This window comes from Ceratosolen solmsi, unplaced genomic scaffold (genome assembly GCF_000503995.2).
Source record: "Ceratosolen solmsi marchali unplaced genomic scaffold, CerSol_1.0 scaffold10, whole genome shotgun sequence".
Lineage (NCBI taxonomy): Eukaryota > Metazoa > Arthropoda > Insecta > Hymenoptera > Agaonidae > Ceratosolen > Ceratosolen solmsi.
In genome coordinates, this window is record NW_011948412.1 from 1,031,297 (window position 1) to 1,052,356 (window position 21,060).

Genomic DNA, 21,060 nt, shown 5'->3' on the forward strand with positions numbered 1-21,060 from the left:
CATGTTATGAAACTTTAAGATTCTATACTCTGCATAATACAAAATGTAGAGTTTATTCGTATCATCAGGAGCTCCCAAGTAATACACGACACATTATTATAAATTGCCGTAAGAGAGCGCTTTCATTGAAAAGATACTTTTAAATTAGTCGACAAGTCGATCGCCAGATGATAAGCTCGCCTAACATAAAAAAAGAGGAATCGCTACGTACAATTATGTTAGAAAGAAAAAAAATCAAAGGAAAATCATGAATCATCGCTTATAATTACATCGAACTCACTTATAACGGGGAAACCTTGTAGCCCTCCTCGAGAACACTGAAGATAGATAGGGAGAGGGGGGGGGGGTAGCTAGGGAGTCTACGCAGTATCAAGCTCGGCAAATTCCTTGGTGACTTTGTAGATGTAGAGGAGCCTATCATGGAGCTCGGGGCTGCAGCCACTGTTGCGTAGCTCGTCGAGTTGATAAGTAGAGGCACGGCGCTCACCGTCGATATAGGTGACAAAGTAACCTCCGCGTGGCTGCTGCGATACAATAAGTTTCGTGTGATCCTCGAGGAAGTTCATTTGAACGAGGGGTACATTTAGCTCCATAACGATGGTTTTGCTCGTGCGTAGCCAACGGTGCATTATCGGTACGTTAGCATTCCTTGCGTCACGTCGCTGACCACCCTGCACGGCGATTTGGTGCTCCGTGATTTCGCCACCTAAGCACACAGATTACATTCGATTAGTTGACTCTCGTGAAATTCTTAATTATGCCATTCGTTTAATGTAACAAATTTGAGCTCAAAAGTATGCTATGTGTAGAAAACAAATTATGTCGTTACAAATTTTCGAGTACCTACTTATGCTTACGAATTTTGCTCTTGTAATATTATGGAGACACGGATAATTTATATTTTGAAAGAAATTTAAACGACTAACAGATGATAAAGTATTAATTTCTCTTCTTAAATCTGAAATTTAAAAATTTGGTTTTTCATAATATAGTGGCTTAATATATTTGCTGAAAATTTTATTTTAATCGATAACTCAATAATGAGAAGTATTTGTTATATAAAAGAAACAGTTTTTAAATACAAGTTTTCATAGTTCCATTGCTGTATTGAATTTTTCTTTTTTCAAGAAAGAAAATATAAAAAAATTTGTTATAAAATTTTTCAAAAATTCTTAATAATGCCATCAATTTTATTATTTGCTTATAACTTTTGCAAATATAATTCTTATTACTAGCTGTACATAGTAAAAGTTATAAGAAGATAAAAATTCTTTCAATTAAATTAATGTTTATCCTTGCAATTATGATTATTTTTTTGTTAACTTTCAAGTTTAAATTGCCGATTATAATAAATTAATTTTTATTATAAATCAGAATAAAATATAATAAATAATTTATAGTAATTTGAATATTAAATACTCTGTTGTGTAAAAAATAATAAAACAATAATTTTAATAAATTCATATAAATAATAAATAAAAATTATATGTGTTTGCTATTAATCGATTAAATACTGAAGATTACAGATAACAAATATTATGAATCAACATTAATAACATCATTACGTATAACTATAAATATTTTTGTGAATATGAATATGATAAACAAACCTCTATTTAATGTAGATTTATGTAGTTATAAAAATATCTATCTTTCTTTCGGACTAACTTTGTATTTTTTTTTAAAGCAATAATGTCGTAAAATATTGGATTATTTGAAAATGAATATGTACAAATGTTTCAAAATGTAGTAATTACTTTTTACTTAAATTATATAATTACATCTTGATGTTTTATAATTTAATTGCTTTTTAACAATATAATACCAAATTAATTTAAAAAAGAAAACATGCGTTATTGCCTTTGTGTTTGTGAGAAAATAGAAATATATATTTTTTATTTGAATGATTTTATATTAATAGAAAATGATTTAAAATTAAAAAATTTTGTTTAATTTATAAATATTATAAAGTTTATTAAAAGCATTAGCTGAATATATATGTAGAATATATTATTAAGTTGTTGAAGCCATGGAATTCGTGTTGCATTATCGGACGTGAAGTATAGAATAGTGTTATAATAAATTAACATTATTGTCTATTGACCATTATTCATTCATTGTAATATGCAATTCATATGTAAATAAAATATTCAAAGTACATAAATTTTTCATTGATTTTACCTTCCGTTAAATGTTTATCCATATAGTCTGTAAAATGTCGTAGTAAGTCAAGCTTCTTTTGCAAATCTATAGGGATATTTCTTTCGCGATTGTATCTTATAATTTCACCATCCGTTGTCATATACTCCACTCGTCTGAAATATTTAATAATATTAACACAAAAATGTATTAGTCTTTGATACAACGTATATTCAACTATTCTATACTTTATTAAAAAAAATCAATTAATTTTACTTTTAGTTGATCTTGTTTGTAAAGTAACTGTTTTTATAAGATAAACAATTGTTTTAACAAATATTTCATACATAAAGAAAAATAGTTAGTTATACCACACAAAATGTTTTTTATTTATTTTTTTTTTATACAAGCCTTTCAGCACTTTCATAATATATATGAATCCAATACGTTATACAATAAAAAAATTATAAAATAACAAAAACTTTTTTTATTTGTGATTAATTAATTACTTTATCCATAGTAGTAAAGCATGCAAAGTGATTGGATGGATCATTTGAGTAATTTAAGCAAATCCAGATATGGTAACAAAAATGAATAATTGGAAATGTTATTGGCGCTTCAGTCCTCCGATATAAGTACATTGATTAAGATTTAATAAGCATGACTTAATATATGCAGCTATTATTAAAATAGTATTGTCCCTTCCATTACCTCCTATCATAAGTGTAGCTCATTTTGGTACTGTCGTTGAAGAGCACACCAACGGACTTGTCCGACAGTTGAAAGGCCAGGCCGTACTTGTTAGAGTAGTCGATCCACTTGGTGACGAAGAGGGGAGCATAATCATGAACGAGGGGCGGGTTGCATTCGGATGGTGGACCCTTTCCCGTAGCTGCGAGGCATTCTTCGAGAGCCTTGCTTATTTGCTGGCTATGTGTCGCGGGTCCCTCGAGTCCTGGGCCCAGATCCCCTTGTTGTTGCTGCTGTTGCTTTTTTCGCGCCTCCAAACACATAACACTGCTGATCCTGCGACGGAAGCGCGGCAACTTGGGCAGACGCCAGCTCGCTAGCCAGCTCGACACCTTCTTTTTGCCCTTGACCTTGCTCTTCTTGCTGGTCTGGGAAGACTTGTGTGACAGTCCCGAGCTCGACTGTGGTTGCTGCATGTGCTGTTGGATTACCTGCTCCTGCTCGTTCACCTGGTAACAAGTTCGCATTTGAGTGTATCTGCGTTTTAACGCACCCGTTTGCGTCAAGAGGAAACGAGCTTATTTTTTGCGCGCGCTTCTCTATTGGCATGCGTGCATTATTTAATAATTTAGAGTTGCTTCATTCGTGAAGGTTGACACTTTGGTCGATACGACGAAACAGCTTCGCACTTCAATGCTCTACTTCCTCCTATTAATTTTAAAATACTACTCTTAACGCTCAGTTTTATTATGAAAATACACACACATACACACACATGCGCGCGCGCATACACAAACGCGCGCGCGCGCGCGTACACATGCAGCGATATTTGTCTTTTCATATAAAAATACCAGCATTACCATATTGCTTTAGTGCTTTCTTTTTCTTTTCTATGCTTAATTCATTTAAATAATAAAGATAATTTTCACCTTCCACATTATACTACAGATATCAATATAACAATAGACATTTTTTAAATTACGTTGAAGAATAAAATGACAATTTTTAATGAATATACTTTATAAAGTTGATGTTATTTATCATTATCACTTAAATGCACATGCACGGAGACACACACAAAATAATGATTTTCTCAATTTTGTCAATTATTATTGAAAATTATGAATCGTCATATCCTTTTCTTCGAGAATATTTCTTTTAAATAATAGTTTTAGATTATTATAAGTTGATGTATGAAATGTAAAATTTGAAGGTATAAATATTTTTTTATATAATTTGATTTTTATCTTAACCAATACTCTGTAGTAATAAAAATTATTTTATTTAATTTTTTCAATTTAAATAATATTCCATTGATTGATCTGTAAAAAGTTTAAATTGACCGAATACTGATTTATAGTGTTAATGAATAATATGCCTCGTCCGTTCATTGTATGTTTAGTAATTTTTTTTACCAATTATAGTTTTATATGCAGCAAAATTGTGTTCAATTGAAAATGTTTATAACAATATATATCATCAATATATAATTTTTATTTAGAATTGCATGTATCAAAATTTTTTTAGAAAAGCTGAAAACTATATTATCGGGTTATAACTTTCGTAAATTCGTTATTTTTTAGCATAAATTTAGTTGAGATGTGTTCGAACTATAAAGGGAAACGGATAATACAAATTCTATAATTATATTGTTCAGTATTAATATCGGTAATATAAAGTTATTATAAGTGATGTAAAGTTTTCAAATTACGAGAATTCAATTATGAAAAATGCAGTTCTATTCTATCAAATTTTTACAGATTTTTGCAATAAGGCACGCGCGTTTATATGAAATGCATAATATTGACGTGTAAGAGTAATATGATGCATAAGATGTTTATGATAACATTGGGAATTTCGGCCCGGAGAAAACTTAAACGAAACTCACAAAATCGCGATCGTGTCCGGATGAGAAGTTGAAAGTCGAGGGGAGACTCTCGAATGCAGAGGTCTTCTCGACGAATGAAAGTCTGGGTACTTGATAGCAACAACTATCGGGCAAACTCGCAGGTACGTACTCCTTGGTGAGGTAGGGATGCTTCTTGACGTGCTCGACAGTGGCCCTGAGCTCCGGGATAGGCTGCAGGAGCCATCGTACAAGGTCCTGGCCGGCACTCGTGGCTATCGTATCATCGAGCTCTTTGTAACGATGGCTGCAAATGCGCGCGTATGTCTCTTTTAAAGTGGTCGAGTCAAAGGGTGTTTGGCCAACGAGCAGGGCATAGAGGATGCAGCCGAGGGCCCAGACGTCTGCTTCGTAACTATAGGAATGTTTGAACAACACTTCCGGTGCTATAAAGTTCGGAGTACCGCATAACGTCCTGTAATGATTTCCATATTATGCTTTTCTGATCTTCAGTTAAAATCTAATTAGAAAACTATTCAAGTATTTCATATTTTCTTATTCGATATCTGATAGATCGAATAAATCGTTACATAGATTAATTCAAAATGATTCGTCGTATCTTATTTGATAAATTATTAATTCATTTTGTATTAATTCGAATAAATCTATAAAGACAATGTAAACATAAAAGTAAAATTAAATGACGTGTGAAAGTAAATATCAAGTATTTCAATATTATTTTCTGTTAAAAAAACAATAATTAATAAATATAAATTAAAGTGACATATAAGTTTACAATTTCTTTATTATTCTGTAATTCATTATAAATATATAATATATAATTATAAAATATATATTGTCTATGTAATTTAATTAAAAAATGACATACAAATATTATTTACATTATGAAATATGACAAAATAATTTATTTATTGTATTTTGACTATTTATTTCTTATTTATAACTTCCTTTATTTTACGGTACTCAAAATTGTCTTAAGTTAAAATTTATTTATTTCTATATTTTATTTCTTCTATTTTATATTGAAAAATAGCCAATAGTTGTTTACAAAATTTTTTGAACGTAAATTTTTAAAACTCTACAAAATAATTAAATTTCAAAAACAAAATTCCTAAAATGTATATACTTAATTATATTTTTATAATCATGTATTAAAACAATTATAGAATATAAGCATTTAAAATGTGGCTCAAGGCCGTTGCTTTCAGCTCTTTTCTTTACTTTTTAACTAAGATAATCTCTTCTAAATTATTTATATACTTTCATTATAGCTACAATAAATCGAACGATATATATATAAAAAATTCGAACATTCAAATTATTTCCAAAAAACTTATATAATGTAATAATAACTGAAAATAAGAGCAAGAATGTGGGATTAATATTTATGAAGAATTAAGACAGACTGTACGGTAAAATATCAAAATTACTGTTAAATTTTGTTATATCAGCATGGTATTGACGTTACTTACATGAATATACGTCGATAGAAGATACTCTACAGCATTAACTCAAAATAAAAATATACCATATTTTTACATTTTCATAACTTATTTATACATTTTTAAAAATATATCAAGATTAAAACAAATTATAAGATCAAAAGACTAGCATGGATGATAGCCGCTTAATATACCTTATATTTAATATTGCATTAAAATAAAAAAATTCAAATTTAATATTTACCACAATAAATGAGCATGAATAAATCCAAGCTTAAGGCACCAAATTGTACTCCAAAGTCAAAAGATAACAATTAAAAATGAAAATGAAGATCGAAGAAGAGTTAAACTCACACTCTGCGTCTTTGGTTGTCGGGTTGGGTTGCGAGTCCAAAGTCTCCGATTTTGACGATCATTCTTTCAGACAAGAACATATTGCCAGGCTTGAGATCGCGATGTATGACCTTTTGGGAATGGATATACGCAACGCCATTAACCATTTGCTTCATATAATAGCGCGCTTCAGGTTCCGTGACTTTACCTCGGTACTTCAATACATGCACCAAACTCTAAAAATACAGATTTATTGGTCAAGGAAAAAGAAGAGACTAAAATGTGAGACGAAAGTAGTTTCACTCGATTATGCCTTCGACTACGTGTCGAATTATCTTCATGATATCTTAATTAATTTCAATTTTAACTGCAGCAAATCCTCGAGAAAGCCATTATATTCGATAATTTATGAACATTTATTTACTTTCGTATACTTTTTATCAATAATCTAACAAGAAAACTACACAAAACCGTCCACATACTCATCTCTTTATAAATGCGTCACTATTACAAAAAAAGGTATTAAAAATATTACAAACTTTAAGAAATTATTAAGGATTTTTTAAGAGTAATATTATAAAATAATCACAATAATTATACATAAAAATGAATTCAATGAATATAGTAAATTTTTTAATGTTAATAATGCTAAATCTATTAAATTCGTGTGTTATCTAAATAGATTAATATTTGTTATTTATACGCAATTATATTACATCATATATTTATCATATATTTAACATATACTTGGCATATTCATCGATACAGCAATTAAAAATCTATCTATTCACATAATTGACCATAATAAGAAAAAATGTATAAATACTTTACAAAAACAAATAATATATTTTCTTAAAATAGAAATAAATATAAAGAAAATATATAAGCAAAAGGTTGGGATTAAAACATGATAATTGTGTTTCAAAATGTGACAAATTAATTTTGGTTTATTTTCAAGCTTAAATACTATAAAATTGTATGTAATTAAATATATGCTGTTCACCCTGTTAAAACAATGTCGATATGCGCAGGGTTGTCACACATATTTTATCTAAATTTATGAGATCTTTGCACCTGACATGTTCTACTTTATATATGTATTATATAGCAGAAATAAAGTAAAGAGATCGAATATTACGGCCTCAAAGTATGTCTATATGTCTGCGTATTCAATGTAAATACAATCATGTTAAAATCCGTAAAGTAGATACTAACTTTATTTTTAAGTATTTAATTTAATTTTAATTAATATTTTAAATACATAATTATAATAAATACCTTATGTATAATTATAATGATGTGATAAAAAGAATATGTAACTTTCTCTTAGACGTTAACACTGATGTATATAATTTTCTGTATTATTGGGAAATACTACCCCAGTAAAAATTACGAAATATACAATTTTATATTAATTTCAATATTAATATAAAGAAAGTACTTGATAAAGTAACTCATTTTGTCAACCTTAATTATATTTTATTAAAAAATTTACCTCAGAAAGCAGCAATAAATGATAAGAAAATTTTGTTAATATAAAAATTTTTTTTTTAATTTAAGAATCATTATTATTTATTACAGTAGTAATATCCCTTTAAATGGTGCATAAAATAAAAATAAAAATATTTAAAATGTATTAAAATAACTCTTATTTAATAGATAATATATATATATATATATATATATATATATATATATATATATAATGCTTATTTAATAGAATATATTAATTAGTTAGAAAATCAAACCATCAACAAAATTGGTAAATTCCAAGATTATATCCTATGTATCCAATTCTATACCATTTTATTAATATATTATTCGAGTGATCGGTGTTTACTATCAAGTGTTTTAACTTTTTTCCAATTCTAATAAAACTATATTACATAAAGGTATAAACATTAAAAACAGAAATTTCCAGTTTCTTTCAATAGAAAATTCAATAGAATAGGATTATGTATACGTTATATTACGTATTCTTAGAAATGTATATTATATTTTCTGTACGTTGATGTAAAACATATTTACATATTTGTCATATTTAGTCTCTCTAATCGACCATGATTTGATAAGTTTTTAATTATACTTTACATAAATTGCAAAAATTAAATGTAGTATTAAATTAAATTAACTGCTATTAAATTAACTGCTAAAATTTTTTTGATTGCTATACTCTGTTCTATTATGCTACATTTTTTGAAAATATAATTACATTCAATAAGGTGATTTTTAAAGTTAATTATTAAAATTCTTTGACAATATGAAAAGTGTATAAGATTATTAATAAAACTATGTTCACCTCTAAAAAACCGTGTCCTAGTTTTCATGTCGAAGTTTTCATGAGCGAAGAAAACCTAGTGAATGACCACATATGTGTATCTTGCTTTGAGTTGACACAGGCTTGCGTCTATACCTTAAAAGAAATATTCCGCTGCATTTGAAGGCAAATAGAATGTGCGAAAAACAAAGAAAGAGAAATAGTTTATTGGACCGTAAAGAGGAAATACATTCTGGCGAGCGTCGATAACGCACATAAACGAACAGACCAGATTGTAAGTCTTCCCCCTTTCACTTCTCTCTCATTTATTCTATCTTCGTGGTGTAGCGCATGATAAAAGCAAACGTACCAATCAACTTACCGACGCTCATTTTCAATACGATTCACGCCAGCCATTTTATATCGACGATCGCTTCCTCGTCATTGGTCAAGGCCACAAAAACGAGATAAGCTTCCATTATATATTCGTCACATGATTCATATGATTCCGTCATGTGATTTAGAGTTGCAACCTTCTCTTTGAGCAACATGGGAACCATTAGTTTTTATCTATTTTTTAATTTCGCCTTTGTTTTTTTAGAAGTCCATAATTTTGGCTGTGTATAAGGTTCTTGATTTCATTTGCCGATGTATTGTGACCACAGTAAATATTCAGTTTAGTTCATAGTATCATGAAAGCTTTAGGAACATAAAGTTCTCGACTTTGAATGAGCACTGGGTCATCCGAACGAATAAAAGTAATCGGACCAACTTACGTTTATTGGCATTAACTATTGGTAAATTTAAAGCAGATAGCAATAGTTAGACGGAACGTTATGTTATAATAACTAGTCCGACATATGCTACGTTGCATATTTAAAAATTTGAAAGTTATTTTGAAAACAAACTATGAAGACCTTGAACACATGAGTTACTTCTCAAATATGAATACTGGATGTGATTAAAGAAAAAAGTCATTTAGTTATGATCATTATCAATAACTTTAGTAAAGTAGAATATTATCATATTTCAATACATTTCCTCTAGCAGTAACATATTATGAATTGTATCTTATATTTATATTTAAGATTGTATATCAAATTATACAAATTACATCGTCAATTATTGCGAACATTAAAAGAAAAATATTTTAATAATGTAAAAAATATAATAATGAAATTGCAAGTTGAAATTCTTGATAGATATTTATATGTATGTGAGTTTTATCATATTTTTCGGACGTATTTTTCTAATATTATACAAATAAGAATATACATGTAAAAATTTATTCAAACTTTGCTGTTTTTTTATAATATTCATTATATATAATAAAATCAGCGAAAAGCGACCAAATGAAATATCTATGATACTATTTTTTTTTTTAATTTGAGATAACTTGAGTTATATAAATTGACTTTTCAGTCTTAAACTATTAGTTATTCAGTACTGTGAAGTACTATTTTATTATTGTTATTTGAATCACATAACCGACTAATATTAAAAAATATTCCAAATTGTAATTTTAATAGACACTTAATAAAATATCATTGTTAGTAGCGAAAAATATTTTTATTGATCGCTTATTGATTATTTGAAAAATAGAGTTCAATGTGTATAAAATACAAAGACCAAATCTATATAGCCAAAAGTTTAAACATACTTATCTCTTAAAAGTAAGATACAAAATGAAAAAATTTATTTACAATGGTATTTATGTATTGAATACATATTACCTAGTAAATTCAGTATGCATGCAAATGTTTTAAATAGAAAACAACGGGAAAAATAAAAAACAATCTTTCATTTACTTTCTTTTTTTTCATTAAAAATATTACTGTATATAATCATTAACGTAAATGCCACATTGATAAATAGCTTTTCAATCATAGTTTAGGTTCTTAAGTAACTTATAATTATAAATAAATATATGATATTATATCAAATATTATTAATTGTTAGACTAAAAAAGATACCGTGTAATTAATCATTTATTAATTAATTGTGTATCATTAATTATAATTAATTATGTATGTAGGAAAACGAGTTATTACGAGTATTACGAGTTGTAAAATTTATTTTACAATAATTAAAAATTAATAATACTTTATATTTTGTTTAATATATACGTTAAAACCATTTATTAATAAATTTAGTTTGAAACGTCTCGAAGACTAAAATTAATCTAATAAGAATTATCATATTTTAATTAAGAATAGATATTTATTAAGTATACCAACATTAGAAAAGTGAGATAATTTATAATTCAAATATAATCAAATAAGTGTTTATAGTAATTTAAATTAATTCTAAAAAACTAATATAATGTTCTCGTATTATTCATTTGCAATACTTAATGCATTTAATACGATTAATTTCAAAGTACAAGGTTATTTTTATTATAGTCACATTATAAGTATTATTATAAAATATCATAAAAGAATAGAATGAATAGAAAGTATTTTACTTTTATCAAATGGAAGATTGCGTACATTGCAGCTGACGTTTCTAATAGTATATTATATATATATATATATATATATATATATAATTATAGTTAAATAATTTAAACATATAATATAAAATTATTTTTTCATTTCAAACAGAATAATTTTCTTTTCACAATTAGATTATTATATTATATATTATGTCATACAAAATAATTAATATATAAAAAATTTCAAGAGGATTTAAAATATAGATTATCAATGAATATTTCCTACTTTAAACAAAATCAATTTTCTTTATTTTTTTGAAGTTTTGAAGAACAAATTTAGGATAAAACTTATTTTCTATGTAAATTCATAATATTTTCAGATTGTAAAGGTTCCTAGTTATTATTCAAATTTGTTCAAATTAGGTATAAAATTTATTTATACAAAATTTTTTATAAAACAAATTTTTCATATTCACTTTAAATAATTAATAGCAACGTTGTAAACATAACAATATTATGTAGTTATGTAATAATTTATGAAGCAGTTAAATATAATACTGAATAAACTGCACATTAATAAGAAAATTTTGATTATTAATAGTATCGAATATTGATTATAAAATTACATATACATTATATTTACCTTTTTTGGGCAAGCTTCCAGCAGCATATAGACGTTCAAGCTGTCTTCAAAGTAATGATGCATCTGTACAACGTTTTCATGATTCAATTCCTTGTGAATCATGATTTCACGAGCAATCTAGTAGTTAAAATGAATATATGTAAAAGTATTGTTCTATAAAAAGCTTTTTTTTAAACTTTTTTTTGTAAACTTTTTTTTGACAAAATATTTCCATTTAGAAGACAGGAATAAAAGATTAAAATCATAATGAGGTTTCATTAAATATCAACTATTCGACATATGTAAGTTATCAATATTTAAGAATTACTTTCGTACCTTTTGCATGTGGATTTTTTGCATTTGATGTTTTGAAATAATTTTACAAGCATATTGTTTTTTTGTTGCGACTTCAGTAATGAGATACACTCGTGCAAATCCTCCCTGAAACAATAATGAGGAAAGTTGCCAGACAAAAGTCGATTCTCTTACTCAAAGGATAAATATTAGATAAACATAAACTATATTCCGCTTAGTATAAGAATAAAAAATAATATAAATAGCTTTTACAAATTCTAAAAATATTACTTAAAATTACTTAAAATTTTATGCTTTAATATTCTTCAAATAATACAAATATCGAAAATGATCACTAAATATAGATAAATAATAATATATTTTAATAATATAATTTAATAATATAAGCTTGATTAATAATCTGTTGAATATATTGATCTTTGTTTAATTTTCATAATCCATAGATATTGTTGGTAACGAACTTTATTGTATCATGTGCATACACACGTCGGTAACGAATAATATATATTGAGAAATAAAATACATTTTATTTATGTACGAATGTATAAATAAGAACGCAGCTTTTCAAATTGATCAACGTCATTAGAATTTTCATACATTATAAATCAAACGTCTAAAATTAGTTAAAATATTTATATTATAATATTTATTATATAATATTATAACAATTTAGATACATCGAATATACCTATTTAGAATAAATAAATTTAATTTACATAAAATTTTTAGCTATATGAATCTTACGCATCTATAATTTTGTAATATAGCGTTTAACAAAATTATTTATACGTAATCGTAACTAAATAAAATACACTAAGTGAATAATAAGTAGCGATCGAAATTAAAAATTAAAGATGTTACAAGTAAGAAATTTGTAAAGAAATAAAGTTCCTGTTCGACATAAAACAATAATTTATGTAATAACTTTTTAAAATTTTGCAATAAAGAACATTATATTTAAAAACGGCTTTTGATAGGCTTTAAATAGGTGAAAAGGCTTTAGATAGTTAAAATAATTTAAAGTTATGTTTGTAAAAGAAATTTTTACTAAATCGATAAACTTAACATCGAAAATGAAAATGTTGTATAAAAGAACTTTACTTTTAAACTTTAAGAAGTATTTAAAAATAATTAAATAAATTCATAATGAAAAAATCACTTAAAAATTTTTAAATATATTTAAAGGACATATAAAAATATTAATACGTTTGTAGCCAATACAATGTTAAGGGATGAACATTTTATTTTTATAACTATTTCAATTTATTATGAATATATTAAGAACCGCTATCTACCGCGCATGAATAAATCTTTCCAATAGTAGTATATTTGTTTGTATAATGTAAGATATGTCTTTACAAAAAAAGAAAAAAAAGAATAAAAGCTCTCCGATGTAATAAGTCAAGAACACAAGTCGAAACAGTGCCATCGTATCTGTTTTAAAATCACTGTCGTCTCCCGGTTCCTTCCACTTCTCTCATCATACTTGTCGTCAAATTGCCGTATTTCATGAAAGGCGGGAAAGGCTGGTCGACGACATCGGGCTATGCGCCAACTATTGAAAATAAATATATGCCATGCAACTGAATCTAAACGGGTTGGCAGCGCTTGCGACACGGCTAGACGACTTCGGCTCTAATTTTTTTTCTTGGATGAGTGAAAAGAGGAGGCCTCTATCGAATCGTAGGCCAACTATAGCTTTCACTTGCGCGCCATGTGCACGTCGATAATTAATCGTTGAAAACTAATTGCTTAATTTACATTTTCAAAGCGAACGAGTGCCATTTATTTTTTGTTTAACCTTCTGTCATTTTGATTGCGTTTCGCTTGTTGATTCTAATGTGATTGCACTGCTAAGTGCATTGATGAGATATTAGCGAGCTACAATACCATTAGTATCAGTCACCGATTGCAGAGACTTAAGTGTTGCTGCGTACTTTATATAAGTGTATATGCAGTACCGGCTAGTGTACAGGCTATTAATAATTTTTTCTTCGTTTCTAAGGAAGCTTGTAATAATTGTTGACATTTTCATAGGATAATATTGAACTTGAGAAAGTTTTAACAAGGAATAAAAATTTGGTGATTATAGGTTATGAAAATAAAAATTGATCTCATTTATTAAATCTAATTGCTCGTTAGATAAATATACATTTAAACAGAATTTATTTCAAAAGATTAATTACTTCATTTTATAATTGTGTGTAGGGAGTAAATGAAATATCAATACTTTTTAGCCCTTCCATAAGTAATGCAAATTTCGGCATATTTTATTACTCTTTTCAAATACACAGTTCTCAGATTTTTCAAACTTATTTCATAATGAAATAAAGGAACAATGAAATGATGTTTATAAAGTAATCACTTTTTTTAATAACCGTTCGAAATAGCCAATCTCGTTTACCAACATATATTTGAATTCAATATGATAATAAAAGAATCGCCAATTCGAATGAAAATGTTCTAGCTTATTCTATTTTATAATTCATCCTTTAAAATACCATTAAACCACGAACATTTATTTAAAAATCTATTAATAAATCAATTTTCTATCACTTATTAGACTTAAATAGAGCTGTTTAAACCTACTTTATTAATATACAAATGTTTGATCAGTTTTAGAATCACTCTAAATTTAATGGTTAGACGATAGATATTGTGTATAAAAAAGTATTATTAGTGAAATAATATCAGTGCGAAAATGATTATAACTTTAATCTATAGTTCACTCAATTTATTTTTCACTGTTACACCTCGCAAATATTTACATACATACAATCAGCTAAGAAAAGCACTATCCATTGTTGCTTCGTTCAAAGTCAGAACTCTTTGAAACTCGTTTGAAGTATATGTTATTTCCAAATATTCGGAAAGGAATAAAAAAATTTACCTTTCCTAGCAGTTGTCCTTTTAAGTAAACATTGCCCATTTCGGAGTCGATGACGTAGCTAGTCTCAGCCTCGGTCGATAAGGAGCCAATTTTCATGGTCGTAGAAGATGCTGCCGACAAGGCGATGGTCCTGCTTTTAATGGCACCTGTTATGGTCTTAGCCAACCTTCGATTATCATTACTACTCGAGGTAGTTAAAGATACAGCAGCACATCCGGGTAATTTCGTTGATAAAGAAAGATCCACATAGGCCCTCGAACTCGGCGTTGATGATAACTGCCTTGCGCTACCCGGACTCGCTGTCTGTTGGTTCTGACAAACGAAAGAAGCAACATCAAACTGAAGTAATTTCAATAAGTTGCCTGATAATGCCACCATTTTTTGTAGAAATTTACAGGATATTATACACGTTGCCCACATAATTATACGACATAAATACTCATTATTTTGTATAAACAATTTAGTTTATCATCTTTGATCTTTAATTGTTTTCTTATTCAACTATTTGAGTATTGCGACATATTTATAGCAGTACACTTACCACTATTTGCTGACAATTGTTGTTTTTTTACAAATTACTAATTAGTAATAATAAATTAATAAAATAAATATTAGATATAAAAACTTTTTTAAACGCTTGATATCCACATTGTATAGAATTTGTATTATTGTGCTCGAAATCAACAATGAAATATGATAAAATGTCATTTTTTAATATTTGTGTACTTTTTAATATTCAAATTATTAAATTACTAACAAATCTTTTAGAACATAATTATAAAATCTTCTTATATTGGTTATATAAAAAAAAGATTTTAGATTTAATTTATTTTTATTTTATGGAGTATATTATGGAATATAATAAATAAAAAGATTTTTATATTTTTTGTGGCATTTGGAATTTAAACAAAAATTAGGAAACATTTAATTTGGATTATCGGCAATTTTTAATACTTAATGGGATATAGCTTAAGCTACATTTATACAACATCATCAAAGCAAAATTAGTTGTACCAAATCAACGTTAACAATTATTAATATGTTAAATATCTTTAAATGCCTTTATTAGTTCAAAAGTATTTTTGAAGTTCATTTGATCTTATACTTTTTCTTCTGTAATAGTGTTAAGTCGTTCCAAAACGCTATTTTAGAGAAGACATAATGAGAAATTCAGTCGCGTCGAACAATCATGGGAATGGAATTGGGTGGAATACTCTTTTCGTTTGTTTATTCTTTTATCAACCTGATTGCTATGATGCTGCTGGTATTGCTGAAGGTGAATTGTATGCAGCTCATTACAAGGCGACTTGGGCTGACTGGGCTTTGTCGGGTAACCCGGATGCGAGGAATACGAGCTCTCGGATTCCAGAGGTGCGGACGATCCATAGCCGATGCTTCCAGTTTCAGTGTATTCGCTACGCCTCCTTAATCTCCGCAGATATATGCCGGTGAGGGAAGAGGAGGGCGGTAAACTCTTCATGTCGCGCTCGTCTCCGAGGCGCAGCGATGACGAACTCGAGCTCTGCTGGTCCGAAGAACCGATGCTTCCTGTAAATGTAATTTCACTTCAATACAGCATGGAATAAAGGAAAAATGGCAACTTTGTAGATGGGAGTAAATCCCTTTGTGTGACATTTTGAAGTTCGCTTAACGAGGTTAATGTTCTTTTGGTTTTATGAAAATTAGTGTTCTTAGATTATTGAATTATGAGCTACCCTGAAAACTGAGGCTACTGCGTTATGGCAGGTAAGTGCACACGGACTTCATTACGTTGATGTATTATTCTTTAAAATTCCGTTTGCCTCATAAACTTAATGCAAATGTGCCCAAATTGTACGTATTGCAATAGTATTCGTCGAATCCTCGTTTAAAGTAACTAATTTTTCTAAGATATAGCTAACGCATCGACGTCTACCTGTAAATTGAACTCTATGGTACAATGACTTATTAAATATCAAATATCCATAATTTTTGGAACGAAATATTCTTCCATAACGGTGCAATTATCGCAACTTTAGTGATAGCTTATTATATTACATACACTCGCGCTATATTTTCATTCAAGCGGACAGTTTTGGGTAATTTAATACCAAATAAATGTAATCAACACAATGCTAATTACATATATCATATAATATAATTAATGTAATTGACCTTTGATACAAATAAAGTTAAATACAGATAAATTAACATTATACGTTGTATTACTGAATACAATTCAAGAAATAATTTTTCTAATCAGATATGTTATATTTATATTTGTTTGATCAAACTATAATTTTTGTGTAACATAAAAATTATAAATAAATGCCTTAGATCTAATTGTATATTTAAAATTGAACTCTTAAAATATTTTTAATACTTTATATATAATATAAATATGTAAATAAAGTTAACATTTCCCTTGATATACTTTGACATTTTGCTTCCACTTTAATTTATAATTTATATTTTAAGGATAATTTTCATAAGGTAAAATAAAAATGGACAAATTCCAAATTAAATGCAAGCTTTTATTTGGTACGTAAGAGTTGTGGCTATTATTTATTATTGTATAAATTTGTTTTAAAATAAATGTAATCGTATTCATAATATGTAATAATTAATAAAAATATGGTATTCTTGTAATGTTCTTTAAATATCTATAAGCAACTGTTAATAATAAATTCTTAATTTTTTATTAAAATATATTGATCAAGATTCATAAATAGAAATAAAGCATTATAAATCAATATTTCAATATATATTTATTGAAAATGTCTTTCTTAATAGCAATAATAGTTAAGTTTTTTTTTATTACAATTAAGTTTTAAAGAAATTTTAAACAAAAATTAGAACCTTTGAAAATTATAACAATAGCATTTATTCGTGTATTAAAAATATCATAATATGCTGTTTATAATATATATAATTTTATTTATAATTTATAATTTTACTTACAATCTAACGTTAAAATAAATTTTTATTTATAATTAGTAAATGATAATCTGAATTACTAATAGATTAAATAATAATTTTTTAAATAGAAATTTTAAAAAATTAAATAACAATTGTTAGTAATGTATATTTTAAAAACTTAGTATTTCTTCATGATTACTATTATACATTTTCATTAATTATAATTTTTATACCAATTATTGTATGTATCGTAGACAATCGTTTTTAACAAGAGAAACATATTTTCTTTGTTTTAAATGGATTATTTTTATTTAAATTAGTTCTGAAGAACACGATAGGTTATCTTTAAACGTTGAATATTTTATTTCAATAAAGCAATACTTTAATATAATTCAGATAACATTAAAGTAATTAATTGTCAACTACAAATGATATCATTTGACATATTTCTATAAAATTTTTATTACAAAAATAGAAAATATATAAATTAAAATGTCAATAAAAAAATTAAGGCAATTTTATTAAGTTTATATTCTTTTTCAAAAACTTTATTGATTAGTATATGTCAGTGTAGACACAAATAATTGTAATTATGTAATAATTCTAATTATAACTTTATAAATCTAACATATAATAGTATAAGTATAACAATTCTTCAAATTAAATATTATTATATGGAAATAGTTCAAATAATATTGAATTTTATATTTTTTTTCATTCTATTATCTATAAAAAGTATCAAAACTCCGTAATAAAAACAATATAATTAGAAAATTGTTAAAATATAAAGAGTAAAAATAACTTGTTTACTTCGCACACTTATTTCACATTTCGACCTTATTGATATACGTTTACAAATGTTTCCATACTTAACAATCTCTTAAAGAGTTATATGTATGCTTGTATGCACCCGTGATTATTAAATTAATCAGCAATATATTTTCAATATAATTATGTAATACAGCGTGTTTTGTATTTCGATTGTGTTATGTATAGGGAGGCTGAAAAAAATGGTTAATTGGTTGGCATCGTATTATAATGTAATTTATTTTCTTTGATAGAAGCAGAAATGAAAAATAATTAAAATTGTATTAATAGTAATTAAAAAATATCAATTAAAGTAATTTAATACCAATTAAAAAAATTATAATAATTAATAATAAAAAAAAGTAAAAAGAGAAATTTTTATCATGGCCATACTTTACGATAAATTTTAATACTCAAGTCACTGGGTGAAACTTTAAAAAAGAGGTTAACAATAGGCAAGGCTTATTTAATATCTTAGGTGCTGATTTATAGATACTTTGAATAATTAAAATATGATAATTATAATGTTCCAAGCTATTAAATGTTTAACGCCAATGAAACTGATTAACATTGATTTATCAAACACATAAGCGATGCCCAATCTGGTCTATTAGTTAAAATAAAAAAAAAATTAGTTTCTCTAATATTATATATTACAAATAGCATTTTCTTACGAACTTATTAAAAAAATCACTTATACAAAAGAAAAAAACTTAAAGTAGTCACAGCCTCGTTCTATTATATATTAAATAGCTGAAAAATTTAAATATGAAAATACTAATGTCCGAGTCTCTAATTCACGGATTTGAATGTTTAATCGCTTACACAGAACGATGAATACAAAGAAATATTTGCTTTCGTAATTAATAACATTACATTAATCTAAATTCTCGACAAGTATATAATACTCTCAATTCGTTTTAAGCATAAACAAATAGTAAACGCGAATTGTAGGAATTAATGGCTAATCAGCTATAATGATGAGGTAATTATCACTGACATAAGGGTACGACGCATGAAAAATATATGTGAGTTGCGTTCCAAAACGGACGACTTGATGATGTATTTGAATATTAAGTTGAATTGAGTTTCCTTTGTTACAATGCGCACTTTAGTAGATGTAGACTCCTTCGGAAGCCGTCATGCAGAGAGCAGGAGATGAGGGGGCGAGCACATGTTCCGCATCGGACTACTTCAATTTCTAATGGTAGTATTGGTCGTTATGGACCAGCTCCCCGCGGCTTCTCCGAAATTGTCCTGTTTCCGCGTAATCCGTGAATGTTTACACATCGTGTTGGAACAAAGGACAGAAGGTTTCGCGCAACACTGAAAGCAAGTCGTCCCCCTCTCACCTGCCGTCCTTGGTGGCTGCGCCACGTCCGCTGGCATCCCGGCGATGCTACCGCCGCAGCCGCCACAGCCGCCGCAGCCGCCGCAGCCGCCGCAACCGCCGCTGCTGCTACTGCTACTGGCGTTACAAATACTGTTACTGCCGCTACTAATTTGAACTGTTGTCGTTGGCCTTCTCAGGACAGATTTCTGTCGACAACGTAGAGACGATCCATGACGACATCGACGTGCTGATAAACACGACTTGATATTGATCGTCACACCTTCGCCCTCTCTCCGAGGGACCTCGAGAGCCTTTGTGCAAGCATTATTACTTTGCCGGGAGCGCGCACACGTGCACAAGCCACTTCCTGTGGATGAAGTTTGTGGACGGAGGGCAAGGTTGCGCACTCTTTTCATCCTCTCAGCCTCCGACTAGTTTTGTGAATCGGCTTTGGTGGGCGCGCGCGCTCGCGCGCGCATGTAAACTTCCGGGTCGAGTCTCCTCACGATAAACTAACCGTGCGAAGCACCGTGGGATTAAAGTTGCATTGGTGCAGGTGCAAACGGTCGCTGGTCGCTCTGATCCCCACTCCGACGGCATTCCCGTCGTTCGGCAATTCTGTCTTCCTCCCGGCCCCTTCCTCTCACCATTCGGTTCGTAGTTCCACTATCGATCGGTGCCGTGGCTAAATACACGTACGGTCGCGCCTACGCGACAACTCGCGGTGAAACGTCTTCTACAGGACGGTCGAGTCCCTCTCACTGAACGCGCGCGGACCGCATCCAAACTTGGCCAGTCTCGCACGACAGACTGCGTAGGCTTGACGGCTGCCGTCGCCGATATATGCCTTTCTCCCTCTAAGTTGCTTCTCTCCCTCCTCATTTTCTCCGCCCCACCAGCGTAACGCGCCCGCATCTCTAGGGCCGCGGGCGGGGTTGTCTGGTTTGGGAGCCACGGGGAGAAGGCATCCAGGGCATCTAGCTTCTATTATGCTCGCGACCTGCCCGAACCTGCGATACGCGCCGTCTAGCCC

The 21,060-nt window shown here is 28.6% G+C and overlaps 1 protein-coding gene across 3 annotated transcripts; it reads right to left on the reverse strand.

Moving 5' to 3' along the window:
• Positions 1-352: 352 nt before the first annotated feature.
• LOC105360901 (serine/threonine-protein kinase PLK1) lies at positions 353-20,486 on the reverse strand. 3 transcript variants are annotated; one of them, XM_011498119.1, is made up of 11 exons: positions 20,047-20,124; positions 19,805-19,951; positions 16,233-16,537; positions 14,990-15,301; positions 12,121-12,225; positions 11,806-11,922; positions 6,493-6,707; positions 4,718-5,150; positions 2,851-3,338; positions 2,182-2,315; positions 353-706 (listed from the first exon to the last, which is right to left on the reverse strand). In XM_011498119.1, exons 3-11 carry the CDS (start codon positions 16,467-16,469, stop codon positions 360-362), a joined length of 2,388 nt encoding a protein of 795 aa, XP_011496421.1. In that variant the 5' UTR covers positions 16,470-16,537; positions 19,805-19,951; positions 20,047-20,124; the 3' UTR covers positions 353-359. The 3 variants fall into 3 exon arrangements, with proteins under 3 accessions (XP_011496421.1, XP_011496255.1, XP_011496339.1); XM_011497953.1 differs by lacking the exon at positions 19,805-19,951 and having other exon boundaries at positions 20,047-20,486; XM_011498037.1 differs by having other exon boundaries at positions 19,805-20,129.
• Positions 20,487-21,060: the final 574 nt, after the last annotated feature.

Excerpts from the sequence above, each read along its gene's own strand:
- LOC105360901 (XM_011497953.1), bottom strand. The coding sequence starts at position 20,443 with ATGAAAAGAGTGCGCAACCTTGCCCTCCGTCCACAAACTTCATCCACA. Across the intron at positions 6,708-11,805 it reads TGGAAGCTTGCCCAAAAAAG|AGTTTGGTGCATGTATTGAA; the intron begins GTAAATATAATG and ends CTGTATTTTTAG. Across the intron at positions 3,339-4,717 it reads CCGGACACGATCGCGATTTT|GTGAACGAGCAGGAGCAGGT; the intron begins GTGAGTTTCGTT and ends ACTTGTTACCAG.